General features: G+C 52.6%; 1 protein-coding gene across 1 annotated transcript in view; it reads right to left on the reverse strand.

Moving 5' to 3' along the window:
* Nucleotides 1–286: 286 nt before the first annotated feature.
* The window catches only part of RASGEF1C (RasGEF domain family, member 1C), a 25,609-nt gene continuing 1,972 nt past the window's right edge, over nt 287–23,923 (reverse strand). Inside the window, 14 exon segments of the mRNA XM_014538588.1 lie at nt 287–443; nt 701–773; nt 6,240–6,254; nt 6,257–6,362; nt 7,931–8,026; nt 9,456–9,551; nt 9,630–9,709; nt 10,140–10,242; nt 11,449–11,538; nt 17,033–17,107; nt 18,132–18,246; nt 18,248–18,351; nt 19,595–19,733; nt 22,074–22,137. Coding sequence (XP_014394074.1) covers nt 419–443; nt 701–773; nt 6,240–6,254; nt 6,257–6,362; nt 7,931–8,026; nt 9,456–9,551; nt 9,630–9,709; nt 10,140–10,242; nt 11,449–11,538; nt 17,033–17,107; nt 18,132–18,246; nt 18,248–18,351; nt 19,595–19,733; nt 22,074–22,137 — 1,181 coding nt within the window. The 3' untranslated portion in view covers nt 287–418.

A 23,923-nucleotide genomic window follows, 5' to 3' on the forward strand; every position in this document is an offset into this window, starting at 1 on the left:
GTCCTGCTGACTGGCATCCCAGCTATCACTAGAAAGCTAATCCCCTGGGACCAGAAAGATCCAGAAAGGGGGTCCATGGGGCTGCAGAAACCAGCCCATCTCAGGCAGGGTAGGGCCTTCTGCAGAACGGCAGGGCCCTGTGGGCTCTGGCCCCTCACAGCCTGCTGGGGCTGTGAAGGCTCCCAGGCACCTGGTGGCAGACACCTCCAGGGCTTGAGACACTAGTGAGCTGGGTTCTCCCCGAGGACGGACAGAGCCACCGGAGCCTTGTGGTCACTGTGGCGGGTACCAGACCATGGGGTCACCGTGTGCAAAGCGGTGAGGCAGCCAGGCCTCCCCTGGCCCCGGGCCAGCCTGGGCAGGGCTGCAGAGGGCGTCTGCAGTCTCTCCTCCTCCTCCTTCTCCAGCTCCCCGAGCCTCACGTCTTCCCCAAAATAGAAGACCTATGGATTTAAGCAGCCCGAGGCCCGTGGTTATTTTTCTTTCCCTCCAGGTGTGACCTTCTCAACATAATTAAAGCATAGTGATTAATCACAAAAACAATATGTGATTATATATGTGTTTTCCGATGGTCTTAGGCGATCCCTGTGAAAGGGTCGTTCGACCCCCAAAGGGGTCGCGACCCACAGGTTGAGAACCGCTGCCTTAGAGATTTCCACCCCTCCCCCACCCCCCATCTCATCCAGGCACACGGACTCACCTTAGAGATTTCCATCTCTCTTTCTCTGTGTGGTTCTCTGGGCTCTCATTTTCATAGGAAGCCAAATAAAGACCTAGTCAGAAAATGGAGTGAAATCACACAATTATGGTTGATGATAATAACCTGTTCTACACTCAGAGTCTGACCTACTTTTTGGTTTTAAAATTAAACTTGTGGCTGGGAGATAATTGTAGATTCACATGCAGTTGTAAGAAATGACACAGAGAGATCTGTGTACCTTTACCACGTTTCTCTGAATGGCAGTCACTTGCAAAACTGTAGGACGGGCAGCCACTGGGATATTGACCCTGTTACAGTCAAACGCGGAGCATGCATCACCTCTAGGACCCCTCATGTTGCCCCTCAGTGGCCACACCCACTTCTCTTCCATTTCCACCCTTTTCTTAACCCCTGGCAACCACTGATCTGTTCTCCATATCTAAATTTTGCCATTTCAAGAATATTACATAAATGGAGTCATTTTTCACTCAGCAGAATTCTCTGGAGATTTGTCCATGAGGTAGTGTATCAATACTTTACTTCTTGATGCCAAATAGCATTTCATAGTGTGGATGGACTAACCGTTGTTTAACCGTTCACTCCTGAAGGGCCTCTGGGTTATTTCCAATGTTCGGCTATAACAAACTAAGCTGCTGTAAACATCGGTGTATGGGTTTTTGTGTGAATGTGAGTGTTTATTTCTCTGGAAGAAACGTCCAAGAGTGGAATTGCTGAGTCATATTTTGTTTTATAAGAAACTCTTTGTTTAGTTCTACATCTTAAAAGATTTTCTGTTGTGTGTTTTTTATAGTTTTACATTTGAGTCTGTGATTCTTTTGTTATTATTTTTTGCATAAAGACTAAGATTTAGGTCAAGGTTCATTTTGGGGCCTATGGATGTCCAAATGTCCAAGTCATTGGGCATGTTTTTGTGGGTCTATTTCTGGGATCCCTGTTCTGTCCCATGGACATATGTCCTGCCAACACCACACTGTCTCTATTACTGCGGCCTTAATATTGGGTAGAGTGATTCCTTCCACCTTATTTTATCTCCCCAACATTATTTCAACTATTCTAGTTCCTTTGTTGCTCCTTATAAATTTTAGAATAAACTTATTTATAACTATAAAAAAGAAATCTTGCTGGGATTTTGGTAGGAATTGCATTAAACCTGTACTTAAATTTGAGGAGGAGAATTAGTGCCTTTGCTATGTTGACTCTTTCAATTCATGAACATCATGTTTCTCCATTTTCAAATCTTCTCTGATTTCTTTCATCAGCATTATGTAGTTTTTAGAATACAAATCTTGTACATGTTTTGTTAGATTAACTTCTACTTCATTTTTTTGAACAATTATAAATGGCATTATATCTTTTTTTGGCATGATAACTTTAATTTTGCTGTCTTCATATTCATTGTCAGCATGTAGGAAAGAGTAGATTTTTGCATTTTTATCCTGTATTCTGCAACTTTTGTTAACTCACTAGAAGTTTTTGTAGATTCCTTGGAATTTTTTATAAATGCAAATAGGGATAGTATTAATTCTTCCTTTCTGAACTGTATTTCTTTTTAAAAATTATTTTTAATTTATTTTACTGAGGTGATATTGGTTAATAAAATTATATAGGTTATGCCCTAGCTGGTTTGGCTCAGTGGATAGAGCATTGGCCTGTGGACTGGAGGGTCCTGGGTTCGATTCTGGACAAGGGCACATGCCCAGGTTGTGGGCTCATCCCCAGTAGGGGGCGTGCAGGAGGCAGCCGACCAATGGTTCTCTCTCATCATTGATGTTTCTATTTCTCTCTTTCTCTCCCTTCTTCTCTGAAATCAATAAAAATATATTTTCAAAAAATTACATAGATTTCATGTGTACAATTCTATAATATATCATCTGTATGTGGTATTGTGTGTCCATCACTCCAAGTCAAGTCTCCTTCCATCACCATTATCCCCCCTTTAACCTCTTCTACCTCCCCCACCTCCCTTTGCCTTTGCCAATCACCATACTGTTTCTGTATTTCCTTTTCTTGCCTTATTGCACAGACTAGGTTTTCCATTACTATGTTGAATAATAGTGGTGAGAGAAGATATCCTTGCCTGTTACAGATCTTAGTGAGAAGCATTCAGTCCTTCACAATTAAATATGATGTTAGCTGAAAGCGTTCTGTAGATGCAATTTATCAACACCACACTGTCGCTATTACTGTGGCCATGTAATATTGGCCTTAATATATTAGGTAGAGTGATCCCTTCCATCCTATTTTATCCCCCCAAAATTATTTCAGCTATTCTAGTTCCTTTGTTGCTCCATATAAATTTCAGAATAAACTTGTTTATAACTACAAAAAAGAAATCTTTCTGGGATTTTGGTAGGAATTGCATTAAACCTGCACTTAAATTTGAGTAGGCGAATTAGTGTCTTTGCTATGTTGAGTCTTTCAATTCAATTGATCTCAAAAGAGATCAATTTCCTTTTACTCTTATTTTTCTGAGAGTTTTGTGCAGGCATGGGTATTAAAATTTGTGAAATGCTTTTTCTGCATAGATTGATATAATCAGGTGATTTTCTCCATTAGTCTGTTAATATAGTGGATTACAGTTATTGATTTTCTTTTTTATTTTCAAATATTAAACAGCCTTGCATCTCTGGAATAACCGACTTGGTCATGATTATAATTATTTTTATAAATTGCCAAGTTCTATTTGTGAATATTTTGCTAAGGAATTGTTGCATCTGAATTCATGAGGAATATTGGTCTTTATTGTTGTTTTTAATACTCTCTGTCTTGTTTTGGTATCAGGGTAACACTGGCTTCATGAAATGAATTAAGAAGTTCCCTCTTCTATTTTTTAAAAGAGGTTGTGTAGAATGGTATTAATTCCTCTTTAAATGTGTAATAGAATTCTCTAGTGTAACCATGTGGGCTTAGTGACTTCATTTTTGGGTGTTTTGAAATTACAAAATCAATTTCCTCAATTATTTTTATTTCCCTGGGAACTTCTTTTTTAATGCATTTAGAAGTGTGCTGCTTAGACTCTAAGTGTTTGGAGATTTCCCTGTTATCTTACATTACTGATTTCTAGTTCAACTCCAATGTGATCAGAGAACAAACTCGGTGTGATTTCAATGGTTTTAATTTCTTGCTGCTCGTTTTCTGCTCAGGATATGGCCTATTTTGGCATATATCCTGTGGGCAATTGAAAAAAGTGTACTTTGTAAATGCGGAGCTGTAGGGAGTATCTATAAATGTAGATCCTGTTATTTGACAGCATTGGTGAACTATTCTATGTCTTTGCTGATTTTCTGTCTAGTTGTTCTACCAATTGTTGAGAGAGGCGTATTGAAGTCTCCAACTATAATTGTGGATCTGTTTATATCTTTTTCAGTTCTACCAGTTTTTGCTTCATAACTTTTGCAACTCTATTGTTTGGTGGATACATACGTAGGATTGCTATGTCTTCTTGGAAGATTGACCCTCTTATCCTATATAATAAAGAGCTAATATGCAAATTGTCATCATGCCCTCGCGCCCTCGCACTGGGGCTGGGGGACCTGAGGCCATGCCCTCTGCCCTGGCGCCAGGCCGGGGGATCTGAGGCTGTGCCCCCCGCCCTGCAGGGCTTGACAGGGGTGGGGCCGGCCAGGTCTGGGTCTCGCGCGATTTCGAGGCATATGCGGGTGGGCGGGGACTTGACTCTGGGTCTCAAGGCGCGCCCCAGACTCTGACAGGAGGGAGATTTTCATATACATTTTACTAATTTTCTTTCATCTCTGACACTTCTATTATAGAGAAAGAGCAAATAGCGATATTAAAATATGTCCTCTAATTAATTCCCTTTTAATGTGCACGAATTTCGTGCATGGGGCCACTAGTTATTACATAAAGTCCTTCTCTATCTCTGGAAATTTTCTTTCCTCTGAAGTGTACTTTATCTGATATTAATGTTGTGATTCCTGCTTTCATTTGATTAATGTTTCCCTATTTTAACTTTTCTTTTTTGTTAATCTTTACCCGAGGATATTTTTTTAAATTGATTTTTAGAGAGAGAGGAAGAGAGAGAGAAACATTGATATGAGAGAGAAATATCTATTGGTTGGTTGCCTCCTGTATGCACCCTGACTGGGGATTGAACCTGTAACCTAGGTATGTGCCCTGACCAAGAATCAAACCAGGAACATGTTGGTGTATGGGATGACACTATAACCAACTAAGCCACCTGGCCAGGGCCCCATTTTTAACTTTTTAACCTGTCTGTATTATTATATTTGAAGTTAGCTGCTTATAGGCAGCATATAGTTGGGTCATGATTTAAAATTTTTTAAATTTTATTTTAGAGAGGGAGGAAGAGAGGGAGGAAGGGAGAAAGAGAAGAAAGGTGGGAGGGGGAGAGAGAGAGAGATGAAAGAGAAACATCTATTGGTTGCCTCTTGTATGCACCCTGACTGGGGATCAAACCTGCAATCTAGGTATGTGCCCTGACCTGGAATGCAACCCATGACCTTCTGGTTCATGGGACGATGCTCCAACCAACTGAAATCACAGTGGCCAGGGCAGGTCATGCTTCTTAATTTACTCTGCCAATGTCTTTTACTTGGTATATTTAGACCATTTATATTTAGTATAATTATTGATGTGTTAGAGCTTGAGTCTGCTATTTTATTTATTAATTATTTTTTTGTTTGTTCTCTCTGTGTTTTGTTTCTGTTTTATTTTTTGTCTTCCTATGGGTTACCTGAACAGTTTTTTAAAATTCAATTTTGTTTTATCTATAGTGAATTCCTGAAAGATAATTTCACTGAATATAGAATTCTGGATTGATATTTGTTTTCTTTCAGCAGTTAAAAAACGTGCCATTGCCTCTGGCCACTAGGGTTTCCCATGAGGAATCTGATGCCATTTGGATTGTTTCCCCCTTATAGGTAAAGTGTCATGCCTTTCTCAGTGCTGTAAGAGGATCGATTTGTGTTGTTTTGAGTCACCCCGTTTGTGGTGATTTGTTTCAGCACCAATAGCAACTAATACAACTAGTGTTGAGTGTAGTCCTATGGGCTTTGCTGTGCCGACTCAAGTAAATCTCACTTGGCGTTGGGAAGTAGGCTCTCTCATTCCCCCACTTTCTAGATGCAGCATAGCAGGCTCAAAAAAGGCGAGGGACCTGCCCAGGGTTACCCAACATACAACGCACGCTCACACCAGCTCTGGAAAGATCGAAACATGAGCTCTGGGAAGGCGGTTCTTACCATCGCCCCCACTTTTCTGAAGAGGAAGTGGGGTAAGACAGGTTTACAATTCCAAACGCTCTCCAGGGGGAAGCCTGGGCCTGGGGGACCCAACCTGCAGCTGTGCAGGCTCTGGGGGAGGCAGCCAGGCAGCGGGTGGGTGGGGTGGGGGGGCTGCCTTCTCTGCTCCCTCCCAGAGCCAGCAAACATGGGCATGGTGTGTTGTGCTCAAAGCTGGGGCCCTGACTGGCAATGCGACTAAGAGGCCAAATAAGAGTCCCATGGCCCAGCAGTGAGTGAGGCCAGGGGCACCTTACCGTCCTCACTGAAGACGGGGCAGTGCACAGGTAGTGGGTGATGCTGGGTTCTTGCTCGAAGGGACACTCCACTTGTTTCCATGTGATGAACTCTCCAACCTGCTTGGCCAGCTCCAGAAATTTCTGCCAGGGTCACAGAGACACAGGATGGTAGCACTCCACTCCCAGGGCTCGACATTCCCTGGGAGAGTGGGGTTGGCAAGACTTCTCTCATCACCTCTGGGTGAGCAAGTTGAAACTCAAGGCGATAAATGACATCGCCAGCATCAGAAAACCTGGGTGTTCATCACTGCTCTTCATCCCCTCTGAGGAATCAGCCACACCTGACACCTAGGACTCCCCAGCCCCTGGGGCCTAGGCTACGGCCCTTAGTAGCCAGTGCCTCTAGCTAGAGGTGAGCATCACTTTAGTTTCATTCTATTTATTTACTAGAGGCCCGATGCACGAAATTTGTGCAAGTGTAGGCCTTCCTTCCCCTGGGGGCCGGCACTGGCTTCCCTCTGGCACCCGGACCCAGGCTTCCCTCGCAGCACCAGCTTCATCTGGTCTAATTAGTATATTACGCTTTTATTATTATAGATGTGGCTATCCCTACTTATGGAAAGTTTGTTTATTTAAAGAACTAGAGGCCTGGTGCACAAATTCATGCATAGGTGGGGTCCGGCTGGCCGGCCCTGATCGATAGAGGCCTATCGGGCTGGGCCGGCCAGGGGAGGGGCCGCGGGCAGTTGGTGAGCAGGCTCCGCCCCCTCATCAAACTCCCAGTTGAACTCCTGGTCAAGGGGACAATTTGCATATTAGCCTTTTATTATATAGGATATGCAAATAAATTTAAATAAATGTATTTAAATAAACCAAGAAAATTCATTGACGTAGAATTTTTTAAAGTGAAATTTAAATGCGTTTATTTAACTAGAAAAATATGTGCTTTCTTAAAGAAGGATTTTAAATAAATAGCGCCAAGTCATGACTGGGTGGGAGCCCCATTCCTGGCCTCCTGTGATCAGCCCTGGGCCGACTCCACCCCCGCGGTTTCCACCCTGAATCTGGGCCCCGCAAGCAGCTTGCAGGCTTGCTCTTGCCTGTCAGCCTTGTTCTGAAGACCAACTCAAGAAGGCAAAAGACAGGGTTCCCATACCTGGTGGGTGCCGGGGTAGCCTGAAGAGGGAGCTCCCAGACCCCCGGGCCCCTGTGGCCTCTCTCAAGCCCAGCCTCCGCCATGACACCTCCAGCCTGGACTGCCCCTGCTTGCGGGACCGGCCCCGCCTATTCTGCAGGGTCTCCCTCTGCCTGGGAGGTCAGGGGCCTCCTGGAGGAGAGGACACTTGAGCTGACCGTGGTGAACGTCCCTTGTGCCCATTCTGCCCTCCACCTACTTCTTCCTGTTGCTCAGGGCCCCTCCTTTGGGGGCCTCCCCGGGCCCCTGCACTGCGCCCCTGTGCCCCTGTCAGCACCTCGCCAGTTGTCAGCCAGGTGCTCTTCAAGAGCCGGAACGAATTCTGCCTCACACGTGCTGGGCTGAGGCCTGCAGTGTGGGAATCAACCCTGCGTGAGCCTCAGTTTCCTGCGGAGGATGTGGGTGGGGAGACCCCAGTGCCCCTGCCCTGACATTGTGGTGAGCGGTGGTCAGGCCAGCACTCCTGCTGGCGGAGCTGTTCCATCCCGTCTGACCCCTGGGCCCTGGACCCTACCTCAAAGTTGACGTGTCCGTTGGGGAGGCGGTTGGCACAGCCCTCGTTGAGGAAGTAGATGTCTTTGACGAGCAGGCTGAAGAAGGGAATGACGATCTGGAAGGGACAGGGTAGGTCAGCCCTTGCCGGCACCCCAGCCCGGGACCTCGGTGCATGCTCAGGCTAGAGAGGGCAGGAGAGACTTCCTGGGCACAGCTGCCAGCTTGGGGCTGCATGGGGTCCAGGCTACTTAGTATGCACCAGGGGGGCAACGTGGAAACCACAAAGAAAGGGGGTACAGGTCTCTTTCCCTGAGGCCAAACGGTTTCCTCCCAGGCCCCGTGCTGACTGAGCTCCTACTGTGGATGGTGGCCCTGGAACATTTCCTCCACCTCCTGCTGCGGGGACGGACGGAGCACGCTGAGCACAGAGTCAATCCATAGGGCCTGGGGGTCATCTGTGGCCTCCTTTTAAACACATACAGTACTTAACAGCTTGTCCTTGTATGTCCTTCTTGATGCTGAAGATCTGAACTCGCTGTGCTATGGTGAGGCCAAAGGCATGGCCTCAGTTGCTGACGGTGGGGCTGCCAAGCTCAGCCTGCGGGGCCCCTGCCTCACTGCCATGCCGTGCGCTGTGCTTCTCCCTCCCTGCTCTGCCGACCCCTAGAGACCCCTGCTCACGGCTCAGACCACCCTGGAGAAGCAGCCGGCTCTACCCTGTGTCCTGCTTCAAACTGTGTCCCCCCAAAGACACGTTGGGGTCCCATATCCTGGTGGGACCTTGTTTGGAGCGAGTCTCTTAAGATGGAATCAGGTTAAGGTGAGGTCACACTGGCTATGCGGGGTCTATTCCAGGGACTGATGTCCTTGTAAAGAGGGGACTTTGGACACACACAGGGAAGGTGGCCATGGGAAGGCGGAGGCAGCAATGGGAGCAATGTGGCCACTAGCCAAGGAGCCCCGAGGCCACCAACGCTGGAAGGATCCCTGGGGCCTCCGGAGGGAGGCAGCCCTGGCGCCCTGATAAGGCTTCAGCCCTGCAGGAGGACAGGCTCTGTCCGAAGCTGCCTGCTTGTGTGCGCAGCCCCAGATGTGAGCACAGAGGCTCCGCCCTCGGGGCCAGAGCTGGGCGCCTGCTGCCAGGCCAGCCCGTCACCCTGGGGACCAGACACCAGGCCTTGATGTTTCTGGTTCAGGGAGTGCTGAGCCCACCCCCACTTCCGCCCCATTTGAGTCAACTAAGCATTGAGGTGAGGACCTGGGCGCTGACCGCTCTGCACAGCACAGAGCATGGATGGCTCAGCTGGGCAGGGCAGACGGGGAAACTGAGGCCCGTGGAGTGGGCTGATCTGTTTGGGAAGGTGGTGAGCTCCCCGTACTGGAGACCTGGAGATGGGCAGCATGTCTGTTACACAGCCATAGACGTGCGGGGGGTGGACCAGGTGACCTGGGGGTGAGCGTCCAAGTTCTCTGATGCAGCCCACCTGGACCAAGGTGTCTAACGCAGGCAGGAGCCTTGAAGACCAGGCAAGCCTCTGACCTACCTTCTCCTGGCTGCTGTGGGCGGTCAGGGAGCGGTGGGCGGCCCCTCGCAGGGCTGTCCTGTAGTTGCAGAAATTCCCGGTTGGATCCATCTGGTGCTGGAAGGAAACAGGGACGAAGCTGGGCACTGTCCCTGGGGAAGGCCGGCGTCCCCCGGCTGCCAACACTATGCTTACCTCCAGGATGAAAAGCTTGGCTGTCTTCACTTTGGCCCAGGTCTTCTTCAGCCTGGACACGGGGCTCATGTTCATGCCAGCTGCAGAGGAAGGCCGAGCTGGGAGGCTGCCCCGGCTGCAGTCCCATCACTGCCCGGGCGGAGGGCTTCTGTGTGGGCCCCTGCCCAGCCTCTGCGGCTGCAGCCTGACCTGGGCTGAGGTCTGCAGCAGCCTTGGCCGCCAGGCAGCAGTAGGTGTGTTGGGGCGACCTGGCTTCTGCATGTGCAGGCCCCATCCCAGTCCTCCGCACACCGGCCCCACACTGGGCCCTGCTCTCCCTGGACCCGGGGACAGACTGCCACACCTTCGCCAAGCACCCTGAGGAGGCTGAGCCCACCTGGACCTGTGTGGTGGGGATGCGGGCCCAGCTGGCACTCACTCTCTGCTCAGAGGAGATCCCTGGCTCGAAGCCTGCCTGCCCCGGTGCCCACGCCCGCCTGCCCGGGTGCTGGGCTCAGGCCAGCTACTCACAGACGATGGCCATGAGGGAGTTGAAGTTGCCAATGTTGAAGCACTCGCAGGCCACGTCGATGAAGAACTCGATCACCTGGGCCCTCCGCTTCTTCTTGGACAGCTGGGGACAGCACCCGAGCCTCAGCAATGACGGGTCCCCGTCCTACCGTGACCACCCACCCTGCCCACCGGCCAGTCCCTCCTGCGGGCTGGGATGTGTGATCTGGGCCATCTGCGGCCTCAGGCTCAGGGCTCAGCAGCGCAGCGCAGGCCACTGCCAGCGAGGGCTCAGGGGGCCACTTCCAGCAAGGGAGGCCCTTTTCCCAGGCCAGCGCCACACCCTCCAGAAGCAGAAAGCACGCTCGCTCCTCCTTCCTCCCAGCATCAGGCTGGTCTCCCCAGCCAGACCACACCCGGCCCCGGACCACACGCCGACTCCACTCAGGTAAACCCAATGCCCGCTGCCAGGGACACTCCAGGCCCCGCCTGTGCTCTTCCCGCAGATAACACTGGCCTGGGCCTGCTGCCCCCAGCAGTGCGCTGTGTCTGCAGAGACGAGCCGCCCGAACCCCTCAGACAGCCCTGCCTCCGGGCCTGCCCCGTCCCTCAGGGACCAGGTGACTGTGCTGGCGGCCGAGCGAGGGGGCCCTGGGACAGGACACTCCCACTGCAGAGGCGTCACAGGACATCGTTTCCTTCTGGCCAGGCCTCGTCCTCTTCGCCTGCCACAGGCATTCGCCCCCATAAGCCCCTTGCACCCCGAGCTCTGTCGCAGCATCTGGTGCTGGAGAGCCCACCCGGGCACACGTGCCGCCTGTAGTCCTTCCCGGTAACGAGTGGCCTGGGCTCCCCTGATGCGGGGTGGCCAGAGGGGGGCCTCTGCAGTGAGGAAGAGCCGCCTGGCTGGATGGATGCCTCTTGCTGACATGCATGTCGGTTTAGACCGGCCGGGTCTGCCTGCTTCCCCGGAGAAGCCAGAGACTGGACTTGGAGCGTGCAGTCTCCTCGCTCTTAAAGGCTGGGCCATTTCTACCTTGAAATCTGAGGGAGCCAAACACAACGCGCGGCAGGCCCGCGCCCAGCAGGCAGGCACCGTGGAGGCAGGCCGCCCCTGGCACCCTCTGCGAGAGGCGGGAGGGTCCGTGCTGGCTCTGCCCAAAGGGAAATGTCACTGCAGGCAAGCCCGGTGGCAGCTGGTGTCCGGAGGGTGGCCAGCCTGGCCGGGCTTGGGGACAGATGGCTCAAGAAGCCCTTCTGGCACCTCCCAGGCGAGCTCCTCCCGCCTGCGCGCCTCTGCCACGCCCGCTCCGTCCCGGGTTCTACGCACCATGCAGACCTCAGTGGCCACGAGGTAGCACAACCTGTTGAACCATTTCACGTAAGCCTCCAGGTTCCTGGTCTTACCACCGAAACAGGGCTAGGAGAGATGAAAGGACTGCACTCAATCTTTTTGTCAATGATTTTTGGAACATGAAGTCAGTTCAGGATCATGATAGACAATTTGGAAAATGTCGGAACCTCAAAACCATCCACAAACACCAATGATCTGATGTTCATCTTCTAGTCTTGTTCCAATGCACGTAGAGATGTAGTGTAACATGATATATATCAATATAATATGTAATCGTCGATCCTCATTATTCACAGATTCTGTATTTGTGACTCTACCTACTCCCTAAAAATTCATTTGTAACCCCCAGCGCCTCACTTTCCCTCTCACTCATGGACGTGTGCAGAGTGGCAAAATATTGGAGTCACCCAACACATGCTGGGGTTAAGCGAAATGATGCCTGGCCTTCTTGCTTCCGCCCCGTGCTGACACGTGTCCTTCCTGCCGTCTATGGGTTGTCACGGAGATTTCACGCTTCCTGTGCCCAGCGCAGTGCTGCCGGGCTGTCTTGCCTCCCTAAGCAGGAAGCCTGTGGTGCCCGAAGGGAACGTAGGCGTGAGATGCGCTTTCTTTCAGGCATGAGTCATAGTGCTGCTGGCAATGAGCTCAATGTCATTGAATGAACAATAGTTATTGAAGAAGATGTCTTTAAACAGAAACGCACATAAAATAAGGCTCTTTGTTGATTGGTTGATGAAAATGTTGGGATGAGAGGCTCGCAAGGAACCTAACCCTGCGTTTCCCTTAGGAGCAATGGGTGTTTGCTGATGCAGAGTTCCCGACAAGTTTGTAGGACATAACTACCATGAATAATGAAAATCGACTGTATCTTCCTTTTGCTGTGTAACTATATATATTTCCATATTTTTCCACGTGAACCTTTCATGTACCATACACTATCCTTTGGAATGTTTTCAATTGATGTAGAACATTCCACTGTATAAATACACCACAATTTTAAAAATTACACTTAAATATAGACTTTAAAATTGAGAGGTGACTTTCAGTAAATAGGGGGAGGGGGGAATGGGGGACTTATCCAAGAAAGCAAAGAAAGGAGAAAAACAGGGACAGGAAAGGTACGGGAGCCACCAAAGGCAGGCGAGCAGACAGTAAGCACAGACCCCCCACACAGCAGTAATCACAATCACTACAATGCAAAACCCAGGTACATGCTAGTTTCAAAAGACACACCCCAAACCTAAGGAGATAAGTAAAAATATAGAAAAACAGATATGATAAACACCACAGTGATGTGTTAATATTAGATAAAACAAACTCCAAGGCGAAAAGCAGTAGAAGAGATTAAAGGGTAGTTGTATAATGATAAAAGGTTCAAGTTATCGAGAATATGTCACGTGTCTAAACTTTTCTGCACCTAACAGCACAGCTTCAAAATATGAAGGCAAAAAAATCAGATAAAAAAATTAAAAAGATAGAGAAGATTCTGAATAACTGTCTATAAAGTGAAAACTTGGGAGGAACGGTCAAATTCCTGGAAAAATATAAATTACAAAACAGTAAAGAAGAGGACATACCGATGGCCATTAGACATATGAAAAGAGGCTCAACATCACTAATCATCAGAGAAATGCAAATTAAAACCACAGTGAGATATCACCTCACACCTGTCAGGATGGCTACCATCAACAAAACAACAAACAACAAGTGGTGACAGGATGTGGAGTGCTGTTGGACTGCAGATTGGGAAACAGAATGGAGGCTCCTCAAAATATTAAAAATGGAGCTGCCTTATGACCCAGCAATTCCACTTCTGGGAATGTATCTGAAGAAACTCTCCAGAAACCATAAAGGAAAAGTTTAGTAAATTCACTAGGTTTTAGTTAAGAACACACACTGATCAGAAGACATAATAATGAAAATGAACACAAGGCCACTAACTAGGAGAGGAAAATTTGTCAACATCGAGTTGACAAAGGATACTTATCTAACGCAAAAACTCGTAAAAATCCTTAAGAAAAAGACAAATCCCCAATAGAAAACTGGATGAAAGTTAGAGATAAGCATTCACAGGAGAGAAAACAAGAATGTCCAAAACCCACGAAAAGATGGTCCATTTAACAGTTTGACAAAAATTAAGAAATCTGACAATTTCAAGTATCGGTGAGGATGCAGAGCAAGAATAGCTCCCTGCTGGCAGGGCCAATGGGTACAGCCTCACCTGGCACCACCCTGGAAGGCTGGCCACGTGCCCACCTGTGAGGGAGGCAGTACTTCTCTCCTAGGTATATCCTAGGCCAGTGATGGCGAACCTATGACACACGTGTCAGAGGTGACACGCGAACTCATTTTTTTGGTTGATTTTTCTTTGTTAAATGGCATTTAAATATATAAAATAAATATCAAAAATATAAATCTTTGTTTTACTATGGTTGCAAATATCAAAAAATTTCTATATGTGACACGGCACCAGAGTTAAGTTAGGGTTTTTCAAAATGCTGACACGCCGAGCTCAAAAGGTTCGCCATCACTGTCCTAGGGCAACAGTTCCCAGAGTGCTGTGGGTTCACAGGGGCAAAACCATTTTCCTATTTACACAATGTTACTGTCTTTCCACGTAGACACCAGTGATGCGTCAGAGAATGATGGGCAAATCGCTGCCACCCAGCCCGGATGCAGCGGTCATTGTGTTCTTCCCTACTACTCACACAGGGAAAGAAAAGCAGCGAGTGTGACTGAAGAACGTCCTCGAGGAGACAAACTTTTTTCCATTTTATTAAATTTTGACCTGCGTGACTGACCTGAGAGCCGACACCTTTCTCAGGGGACAACTTTTACTTGAAAGCGGGACTGACCCAATATGGTTATTCGGACGTCAGTATTTGGCTGAGAGTGTCTTGAGAATGAATGAATTGAGCCTGTCCCTTCCGAGAACAATTGATAGTATTTGTGGCCAATGATAAAGTTCAAGTTTTCAAGAGGAAATTGGGAATTTGTAAAACACGTGCCCACCTCTGGGGGCTCAACAGCTTCCCATGGGTAAGGACTTTTTTATTTTTAACTAGAGGCCTGATACACGAAATTTGTGCAAGAGTAGGCCTTCCTTCCCCCGGCTGCCAGCACCGGCTTGCCTCTGGCACCTGAGACCTGAGCTTCCCTCCTGCCGCCAGCAGGCACCCAGGACCCAGGCTTCCCTTTGGCCACCAGCAGTCACCTGGGACCCAGGCTTCCCTTGCAACCCCAGCTTTGTCCAGAAGGTTGTCAGGTCTAATGATCATATTATGCTTTTATTATTATAGATGAGACCAGTAAGTGTTATTAATGAATGTGATTTTAAAATCTTGTATAATAAAATGTGCCAACGTTTGGAAGATCGGCTTGATTCAGTGGAGCCATATTTTCCAAATGACCAAGGTATAATGTTACAAAAATCATGCCTGGGCAAAAGGGAGCAACTCAAGATGCAAGACACCCCAACGGATTTAATGTAATAGAGCTCAGAAAGTCCACTGATGTGTTTTCATATTGCACATTGCAACTAATCTTTAAAAACTACCACTCGCCCAGTTGCAGTGTAGCATCAAAGAACATTCCCAATTATCTAAAACTAGAGGCCTGGTGCATGAAATCATGAATGGGTAGGGTCCCTAGGCCTGGCTGGGGCCTTCTGGCTGCCGGCCAGGGCCTTCCTTCCCCCAGCTGCCAGCTGCTGGCCGGGGCCTTGCTTCGTTCTGTGCCACCCCCTGGTGGTCAGTGCACATCATAGAGAGCAGTTGAACTGGTCAAACTCCCAAGGGGGCAATTTGCATATGAGCCTTTTATTATATAGGATGGCTATAAATACCCCTCCCTTTTCCAACTACATACTTTTTGGAGGTTAGATTTTCCACCAATAATGTCAAAAGATTGAATACAGAACCAGATAAGAGAATTCAGCTGTTTTCTAAATCAGTCATTAAAGAGATTTGTAAAAATGCTATAAAACAATGTCACTCATTTTTTATTTTGGAAAATATAGTTATGTTTCATAAAATATGGTAACTATGTCAATATATAGGGGTTACTATGAATAAATAAATAAGTTAAAAAATTATCAATTTTAATAGCTAATTTGATGGGCATTATAATGATAAATATCAGTACAGAAAAATCAACATAACCAAAAGTTCTTTGGAGTCCTCCATAATTTGTTAAAGTGGAAAGCTGTCCTGAGACCAAAACATTTGCGAACTGATGGCCTAGGAAAATGTGCAGCCCTGTGTACCAGGAACGTGTAAGAATGTTCCCGGCAGCAATATCTATCATGGCAGGAGGCCAGAAACCACACAAATGTTCACCTACAATAGAGTGGGTAAATAAATGTCACGTGTGATCTTGACGTACTTCACAATAAAAAAAAATGCTTGAAAATGGCCAAATAATGCTTGAGAGACAAAAAGCCAGCGAAGAGTGGCCACGCCTGCTTCGCACCCCTGCTGGGTTTCCTAATCACTGTGGCTGACACCAGGTGAGGAAAATTTGTAGGACATCTAGTTGACAAAGGATAATTAACGCAAAAACTCATAAAAATCCTTAAGAAAAAGACAAATTTCCAATAGAACACAATGACCGCAGTGACAGTCTTCTTAGAGATCGTCTCCACAATGATCGTCTCCACAGCTTGTGCAAGTGGCTACGTATCACACACCCTCCCTTTCGTTGTTGCTACAAACAGCCACACACTCTTCGTCACTGCTGTTCACTCCACTCCCCTCTCTCGCCAATGCATCTTGGGGTCACTCCATACCGCCAGCCGCTTTTAATCTCTTTAACAGTTGCATAACATACATAGAATGAATGGATGCACTAACATTTTAAATCCAGTTTCTATGGGTGATAAGGTAGTTTGCTTCCAGCCTGTGGACATAATAAACACGGTTTATCTCAAATCTTCGTGTGCACATCTGTGTGTGCATGGGTGTGTACTAGCATATCTGGTGGGTAAATTATCAGGTGTGGAAAGCTGGGGTCCAGGGTGTACATTTCAAGTGTTGATGCTATGGCCACACCGCCCTCCAAAGTGGCTGCGCCGATTTTTCCCAGCAGCCGCGGGTGAATTCCCTCCCTACACAGGCACAGTGTTCACCTTTGCTAATCTGATCGGGGAATGCAATCGCGTATTTAATTAATTTGCACTTCTTTTATTAGGTGCTGGGCGGAAGACACACTGTCTCCGGTTCAGATTTCATTTGACCCCATTGGTAAGCACTAGGCCCCCTGCTGGTTGGGCTCTGAAAGAGGTGGGGGGGGCAGCTCTAAAATCTGTGTTAGGACCTCGCCCTGCGCCCTTGGCCCAAGGGCCACTCCACCCTCCGGGGGAAGCTTCCCTGGGCAGCGCGCACCAGCCTGCACTTCTCAGAGTGACCGCTGGAGGGAACCCCTCGTCCACCGAAACGCACCCGGTTGGGGTCGCCTGTCCCGGGTCGCTAGGAAGCTGGCCCGGCTGATGTTAGGGGGATCGCCCTCCCCACACAGGGGACAGTGGGTCACTGCAGGGACAGCGCGTCCCAGGGCCTTCTACCTTGGTGCTGGCCAGAGGGTCCTTGTTCACAAAAGCCTGGACAAACTCCTCGGGCCCGATGTGTCGCAGCCGAGCCTGCACGGGGAGGAAGAGGAGTCTGAGAAAGGTCTGGGGAGGGGGTGCCCGCTGGAGGCCTGGCATGGAGCTCCCTCAGTCTCCCTGCCTCCAGCCGATCCCAGGAGGATCTCTGGGCACCTGCCCTTCTCACGAGGGCTCTGCAACCCCGTTCTGGGTGGTCACGGAGCCCAGCGGACCTCCTTCCCCAGGCCCAGGGCTGCCTCTGATCATGGGGCCCGGGGCAAAGGCCCCTGGGAGTGCCCGTGGGACGTGACACCCCGGAAACCAGGCTGGAATCGGGGACTTGGGGACCTGCTCCCTCCAGGGGAGGCCTGGTGGTTGAGAGTTTGGGTCAGAATTGGATCCTGGCTCTGGCCCTCCTGCTGTGTGACGTCTGGCACATCACAGCCTCCTGGTTTGTGAAAAGGGAGTAATAATAGCACCCGTCTGGCGGGTGAGGAGATGAGAGGGCATGTAGGCATCGAGCACAGCGCCTGGGAAACAGCAAGGACGGGCATGGTGGAGGTATCACAGGAAACACCTCCCACCGCCCCTCTCCCGGGGGGGCCCCTTGGCTGCTGCATCTGCCAGGACTCCGCACACTGCAGGCTTGGCTGAGGCGTCCCCTCCCCCGCGGGGGCCTGGGCTCCTCTGGAACGCTGCGGGTGGGGGCGGGTGCAGTGAGTTCTGGATGGGGAGGCTGAGGCGGGTGGAGAAGGCACTGGTTGTGCGAGGATCACACAGCAGGTGGGGTCAGACCCAGGGTTTGAACCCAGTTCTGTCCCAGGCCAGGACTCGCCTGCCGGCTACGGGTCAGAGCTGGGCAGGGCTGGAGCCTCAGCCCTCTGTTCTCACCCCGGGTTGCTGAGAACAGCTTCAGAGCCAGGGACCTCTGGACAGGCCTGGCTGGCCCTGCCCCGGCGGGCTCAGGGCTTGGGTTATGCTGGGACAGGGCCTGGGCCAGAGAGGGGGCGAGGGGTGGCCGGTGGCTCTCAGTCGGTCCCGCTCTGGGTCTAGGCCGAGGTGGCACGGGCTTCCTCACCAGCTCCACGAGGGTCAGCTGCTGGGCCAGCCTGTAGGGGTCGCTGCAGACGCCGAGGAGCTCCCTGCGGATGGAGGCCCGTGGCTGGGTCCTGCAGGAGATGGCTTTCCGGCCGCGGGCCCGGGGCTGCCAGCTTCTGGTGCAGAGCCTGCAGGACCTGGTGCAGCCTCGCTCTGCATGCCTGTGGGTGGGGAGGGTCAGGCCCGGCACCCCCTCCTCTCTACGGTCTGAAGCGGGCGCCCTGGCTGGCGGGGAGCGGCTGTTACTGGGCGTGCCCGCCTCTGCCTCGTCCTAAAGCAGCCCCGGGGCAGGCGGGGCCACAGTCGAGGCCAGTGGGAAAGCAGGCTGCCGGGCTACCAGTGGGAGCTGAGAAGAGCAAACCACAGGGAGGGGACGGGGTCCAGCGCGGCCCCAGCTGCCTGGGAAGGTGGGCTGGGCAGTGCCAGGGAGCAGAGGAAGGGAGGGAGGCCGGAGGGAGGTGTGGAATGGGCCTGCCCCGGCAGCTGGCCGTTCGTTCAGCGTAGTCTTCAGAGCCAGGCTGGGCGCTGGACACCAGTGACTGCACGGACAGAGTCCCTCACCAGGCAGCTGGGGGACGGTTCCTCTTTGCACCACGCTGGGCTGGTGCAGGGCACCCACCCTCTCACCCAAAGCAAACTGATAATCCCCCTCAGGGACCCTATGTTCAAGGAAGGTGCCGTCAGCTGGCTGGGTTTACTAAGCAGATGTTCACACATTCCCCAGGGCGTGGTCAGTAACCCACAAAAAGAGTCCCTAGCTTGTCAGCACACGCCCCCCAGGGGGACTCGGCCCTCCATGAGCCAAGGTGCTGAGTGCACCCTCTCACCCAAAGCAAACTGATAATCCCCCTCAGGGACCCTATGTTCAAGGAAGGTGCCGTCAGCTGGCTGGGTTTACTAAGCAGATGTTCACACATTCCCCAGGGCGTGGTCAGTAACCCACAAAAAGAGTCCCTAGCTTGTCAGCACACGCCCCCCAGGGGGACTCGGCCCTCCATGAGCCAAGGTGCTGACAGGGAAGGTGTCGGGCAGACAGGTGTGTGCATGGGCAGGGCCTGGCCCAGAGGCCTGGGAAGGTAACGCTGGTGAATTGTGGGCACCGCCAGGTAATTGCAGATCAGGTGGGCTCAGTCATGCTGCTTTGACACACACCCAGTGGCCTTGCTCAGGTGGGCACCTTAGCCCGTCAGCACATGCCCCCCAGGGGGACTCGGTCCTCCATGAGCCAAGGTGCTGACAGGGAAGGCATTGGGCGCAGGGCCTGGTCTCCGGGTAGCACCAAGGTGTTGGGCAGACAGGTGTGTGCGTGGGCAGGGCCTGGCCCAGAGGCCTGGGAAGGTAACGCTGGTGAATTGTGGGCACCGCCAGGTAATTGCAGATCAGGTGGGTTCAGTCATGCTGCTTTGACACACACCCAGTGGCCTTGCTCAGGTGGGCACCTACGTGCCGGGCCACACGTGCCGGGGGCCTGGACAGCTCCAGGCTCTGAGGCTCAGGAGGGCCACTGAGGTCCCGCATTGGTGGTGCCGGAGCTCTGGCGACAGGTGATGGAAGTGCCTCTGTGCGAAGTGGCCACAGGGGCCTGTGGCAGGGCCCACGGGACACAGGGAACAGGGCAGGAGGCTGCCTAACCTGAACACCAACCCGAACCCTCACGCCCAGAGCCACGGGGGCAGGCCCAGAAGGCACCCGCTGGCCAGCAGGACAGCCCAAAGCGTGGTCAGCATGCTGCCCCAGGCCGTCACTGAGTGCCGGGGAGATGTTCGGGAGTCAGCCGTGGCCAGCCTGGGTGACAGTCACTGGCCTGTGAGTCCTGACACCTCCACTGGCCCCATCTCTCTCCAGTGGCCTCTGGGGCGGCTACAACCGGCCTTTGAGTACCCTCACTCCCCCACTCCCCCGCGGGCTCCTGTTGTCACCCCGGACTCCCTCTGAAAGCCAGGGGCCCTTTCTCAGCTCGTGTCCCCCTCGGGATGTTTGCTCGTCTCTCGGTCCCATGACTGGGTGCCGGGTTCCTCCCGGCTCCCTCTTGGCCTCCGTCCTCCATTCCTGGTGGCTGGCTCATGTCCAGTGTCACTGAGTGTTCATGTGTTTACGCGAGCAGCTTCTCTTCTGATCGCCAGAGCCACGTGGCCCAGGGCCACCTCCGTCCACCAAGAGCGAGTGCTGCCACCAGCCCCCTTGATCTGGCATCTCCCCTCTCCACGCTCCATCTTCCTCCAGGTCTCCGTGGTCCAGGCTGTGGTCCCCGCCCGGTGGCTGCAGTGGCCTCCTCAGTGGCCCTGACATCGGTGCCACCCTCTCTCCACGCCACTTTGCGCCAGCGTCTGCTCAGGATGCTCTCTGACCCTGCCCTCCTCCTTAGTGTCTACACTTTCACGAGGACAAAGCCCTGCAGTCTCGGAGGCCCTGAGGTCGCCCTGGCCTCGCTCAAGGGCCTCACGTGGCCCTCACTCCCCTTGCTTGTGTGCAGTCGCTCAGCCCCGGCATGAAGGGCAGTGCCTGGCTCGCCGGAGGGGCCCACACACCTTTGCTGATGGGTGGACGTGGCCTTCGCCTGCTTCCAGGCAGCCGGCTTCTCCAGGGTGGACCACGGGGCCTCCGACACAGGCACTCCTACCCCTTTGACCCCTCCCCGGCCTCCCCTGCTGCCACAGGCTTTCTCCCTCTGGGCACACCCTCTGGCCAAGGGGCCTCAGCGCCCCTCCTCACAGCCCCTGCTCCTTGGAGCCACGGGCCTGCAACCTGTGCCTGTGGTTCGGTGGCCCACACGCCTCCTTACACACAGAGAGTTCAGCCGGAACGGCTTCTGCTGAACCAGGATTTATCCCAAGCCGTTACCATTTCCCAGGTGCTATTCACTGAGGATTTTCCCAGGGGTGCTGCCCTTCAGCTACTGGTTCTCTTTCCCAGATCTCCAGCGCCGCCTCTGAAAGTGGGAACGGGCCGGCCCTTCTCTCTGATATTTCATTTTCTCGCTGGCTTGACACCCTGCAGCTGGAGGCTCGCAAAGCCCCACCTGGGAATGGCAGGTGCTCCTTGTCCCGCAGGGACGCCAGGCCGTGCCAGCAGGGGCAGCACCCCCCCGCACAGCGTGCCCGCAGGCTGGTCTATCTTCTCCGTCCGTGCCCACAGAGCCACCTGTTCCAGGCACACAGTTGAGTTCAAGTGCAGAGGTCATCCGAGTTCCCCTGAACAGTGTGTTTCGTGGTTAGAGCCGGTCTCCGGCCGGACAGGAGGCCTCTGTTCTCTGAACGTCTTGAGAACCTCCCCCTGATCCGTCCCGGGGCCAATGTCCAGTGGGCTCTCCACCCCCGCGCTCCCAGGCAGTTTGTTCTCCGGTCAGCTTTCCGGCCCCTGTGCCCTCGGGGAGGGGGCGGGGGGGGGCAGCGGGTCAGTCCAGCAGGCGGTCCGAGCCGGTCGGAAAGTGAGGGCAGCTTCCTTGCACAGGCCAGTGGGTGGGCCAGGGCGCCGGGGGCTCTCTCCCTTCTCAGGGCTTTGGGCCGTCCCTGGGCTCCTGCGCCTTCCTCGCCTTCGGCGTTGGCCTCCTTGCGTCTGAGGCTGGGTACACAGGAGTCCGTGGCTACTCTTCTGTTTGTATGTTTGAAATGCTCCATAAGAAAGTTTCACGAAGTTAAAAATAATCCCCACGTGCCTGAATTTGGGATAGAATTTTTTTTCTCACCAGAGCTCACATTTAGCAAGTGCGCGTGACGTCAGGGGCTTGGCCTGGAAGCTGTGTGGTGGGGACCGTCACCATCCCCGTTCTACTGACGAAGCACTGAAGCTCAGAGAGGGGCGGCGTCCTGCCGAGGTCACGCCGCTGTGGTTCCCGGGCCTCTATCTGGGCTCGGTGGTCTGACCCAGGTCCCTTCCCTGAGTCCCAAGGGCCCTTTCCCGTCAAGGAAGGAGTGGAGCCCACCTGCTCCCTTCTGAGATGAGCCCCTGCCCATGCCAGGGCCGGGGGGCATCAGCCCAAAGTCCACCTGCAGCAACCAGGACGGGGGAGCCAGCGCCGAGAGGCCCTTACTTGGGGTGAGAGCTTTCTGGGATGGACAACCTGGGGTCATGAAGACACTGGGGGCCCTGGCCGGGGCCTGTGTGGGGTCGGGGGGCTGGGGAACCCTGGTTCCAGCTCACACCACTCAGCACACTTAATTGTATCCCAAGGGAAGGGTTGAAAAATGTCCTGAATGAATTATTTCTGCTCCAAAGACCCAAACTGGTGGATGTCTGCTCTCAACAGCCCATTCATGGGTCTCTTCCCACGGGGTGAGAAAAGATTTCTCAGCACAGCCCTGGCAGGGTCTCGGGCGGGAGGTGGGAGGGTGGGGAGGCATGGCTTCTCAAGGCAACCAGCCTGGAATGGCTGTGCCGATGGCAGGGGCAGCCTGGTGAGGGCAGATAGTCATGTTTGTCAATGGCTTAGACCTCATCTCTGCTGAAGGCCTCTGCGGGGAGGGAGAAGAAGCAAGAGACTGAGTTCTCATCCCCTCATGTACCTTCTATTCCATCCATCCATCCACCCATCCATCCATCCATCCATCCCTGCACCCATCTCTTCTCCACAACCTGCTAGTGTCCACTGCCCCTTTTATACAGTTACCCACCCACACATCCATGAACTCACTCATCTGTCCTTCCTCCCACCTTTCGAACATCTACCCACTCACCCTTCCACCCACCAATCCAACCACTCATCTATCCACCCCCCCACAACATCCCCACACCACACATACCATTCACCTACCCATCCACACACCCTCCCATCCATCTATCCATCCATCCCCACCCGCCACCCAGCCATCAATCTTCCCATGTCCACTCCCCCATAAATCCACCTGCGTATCCAACTACCCAAACATCTATCTCCCCCTCCACCCCCCCATTAGAGGAGCATCTATTTATCCAGCCCGTCAGCCAGCGTCTCCTCTCCCTGCTTCTACTCCTGCCCCACCTGACCAATCCCATCACTGAGCATCCCTGGCCGTTTCCTGCTGCATCCTAACCACGCATCTCGACTCCCAGAGGGACCGGGGTGCAGAGATCACTTCCTCTCACCAGGTGCTTGAACAGCCAAGTCACTTGCCTGCTATGTGAAGCGACCAGGGCAGGGCTTCCCTCTCTGAGCTAACCGTGGGCGTGGGGCTCCCCGATGCCCAGCCCGCCTCAGCAGTTGCCTCTGCCGTGTCCAGACCCACCTCGGGGCGCAGCGCCAGCTACCAGCTTGCCATGGTCAGTCTCCTCCCAGGGCAACGGATACGCACTAACCCTAACGTTCTCTCCTTCCAGGTGAGACACTGCCAGTGCCGGCCACAGAGCCGCTAAAGGTGCTGCTAAACCTGCCCCTTCGGAAGGTGCCTGGAGTCCGCCCCCCTCCCCCCGTATCCTCACCATAGTCCTGGGGGGTTTCTGTCCTCCTGTTACCACAGAAAAGTGAGGCTTGGAGACTTTGTCTTTCCCAGAGTAACCCAGCTGGGAGCGCTGGGCCGGGCACGGTGGCAGAGGCACCCGATGCCCGGTACACTGGCTGCCTCCCAGACCCTGGGGTGCAAGGGCGGCCCAGACCCTGGGGTCTGGTTGGAGCCACAGGGGCCCCCTCTCCTCCTGCCCATCCTGCAGGACCTACAGCCACCCCAGAGGCCGGAGGCCCAGGATAACACCGCAGCCGTGGCTGTTACCCCCTAATGCTGGGAGCTTGTCCTGCAGAGCCCTTTCCCTGGCCTGGCGGACAGGGCCTGGTCCGGGGGACTGACTGCCCGCCAGTCCTGG

Source organism: Myotis brandtii, unplaced genomic scaffold, assembly GCF_000412655.1.
Source record: "Myotis brandtii unplaced genomic scaffold, ASM41265v1 scaffold193, whole genome shotgun sequence".
NCBI classification, from domain to species: domain Eukaryota; kingdom Metazoa; phylum Chordata; class Mammalia; order Chiroptera; family Vespertilionidae; genus Myotis; species Myotis brandtii.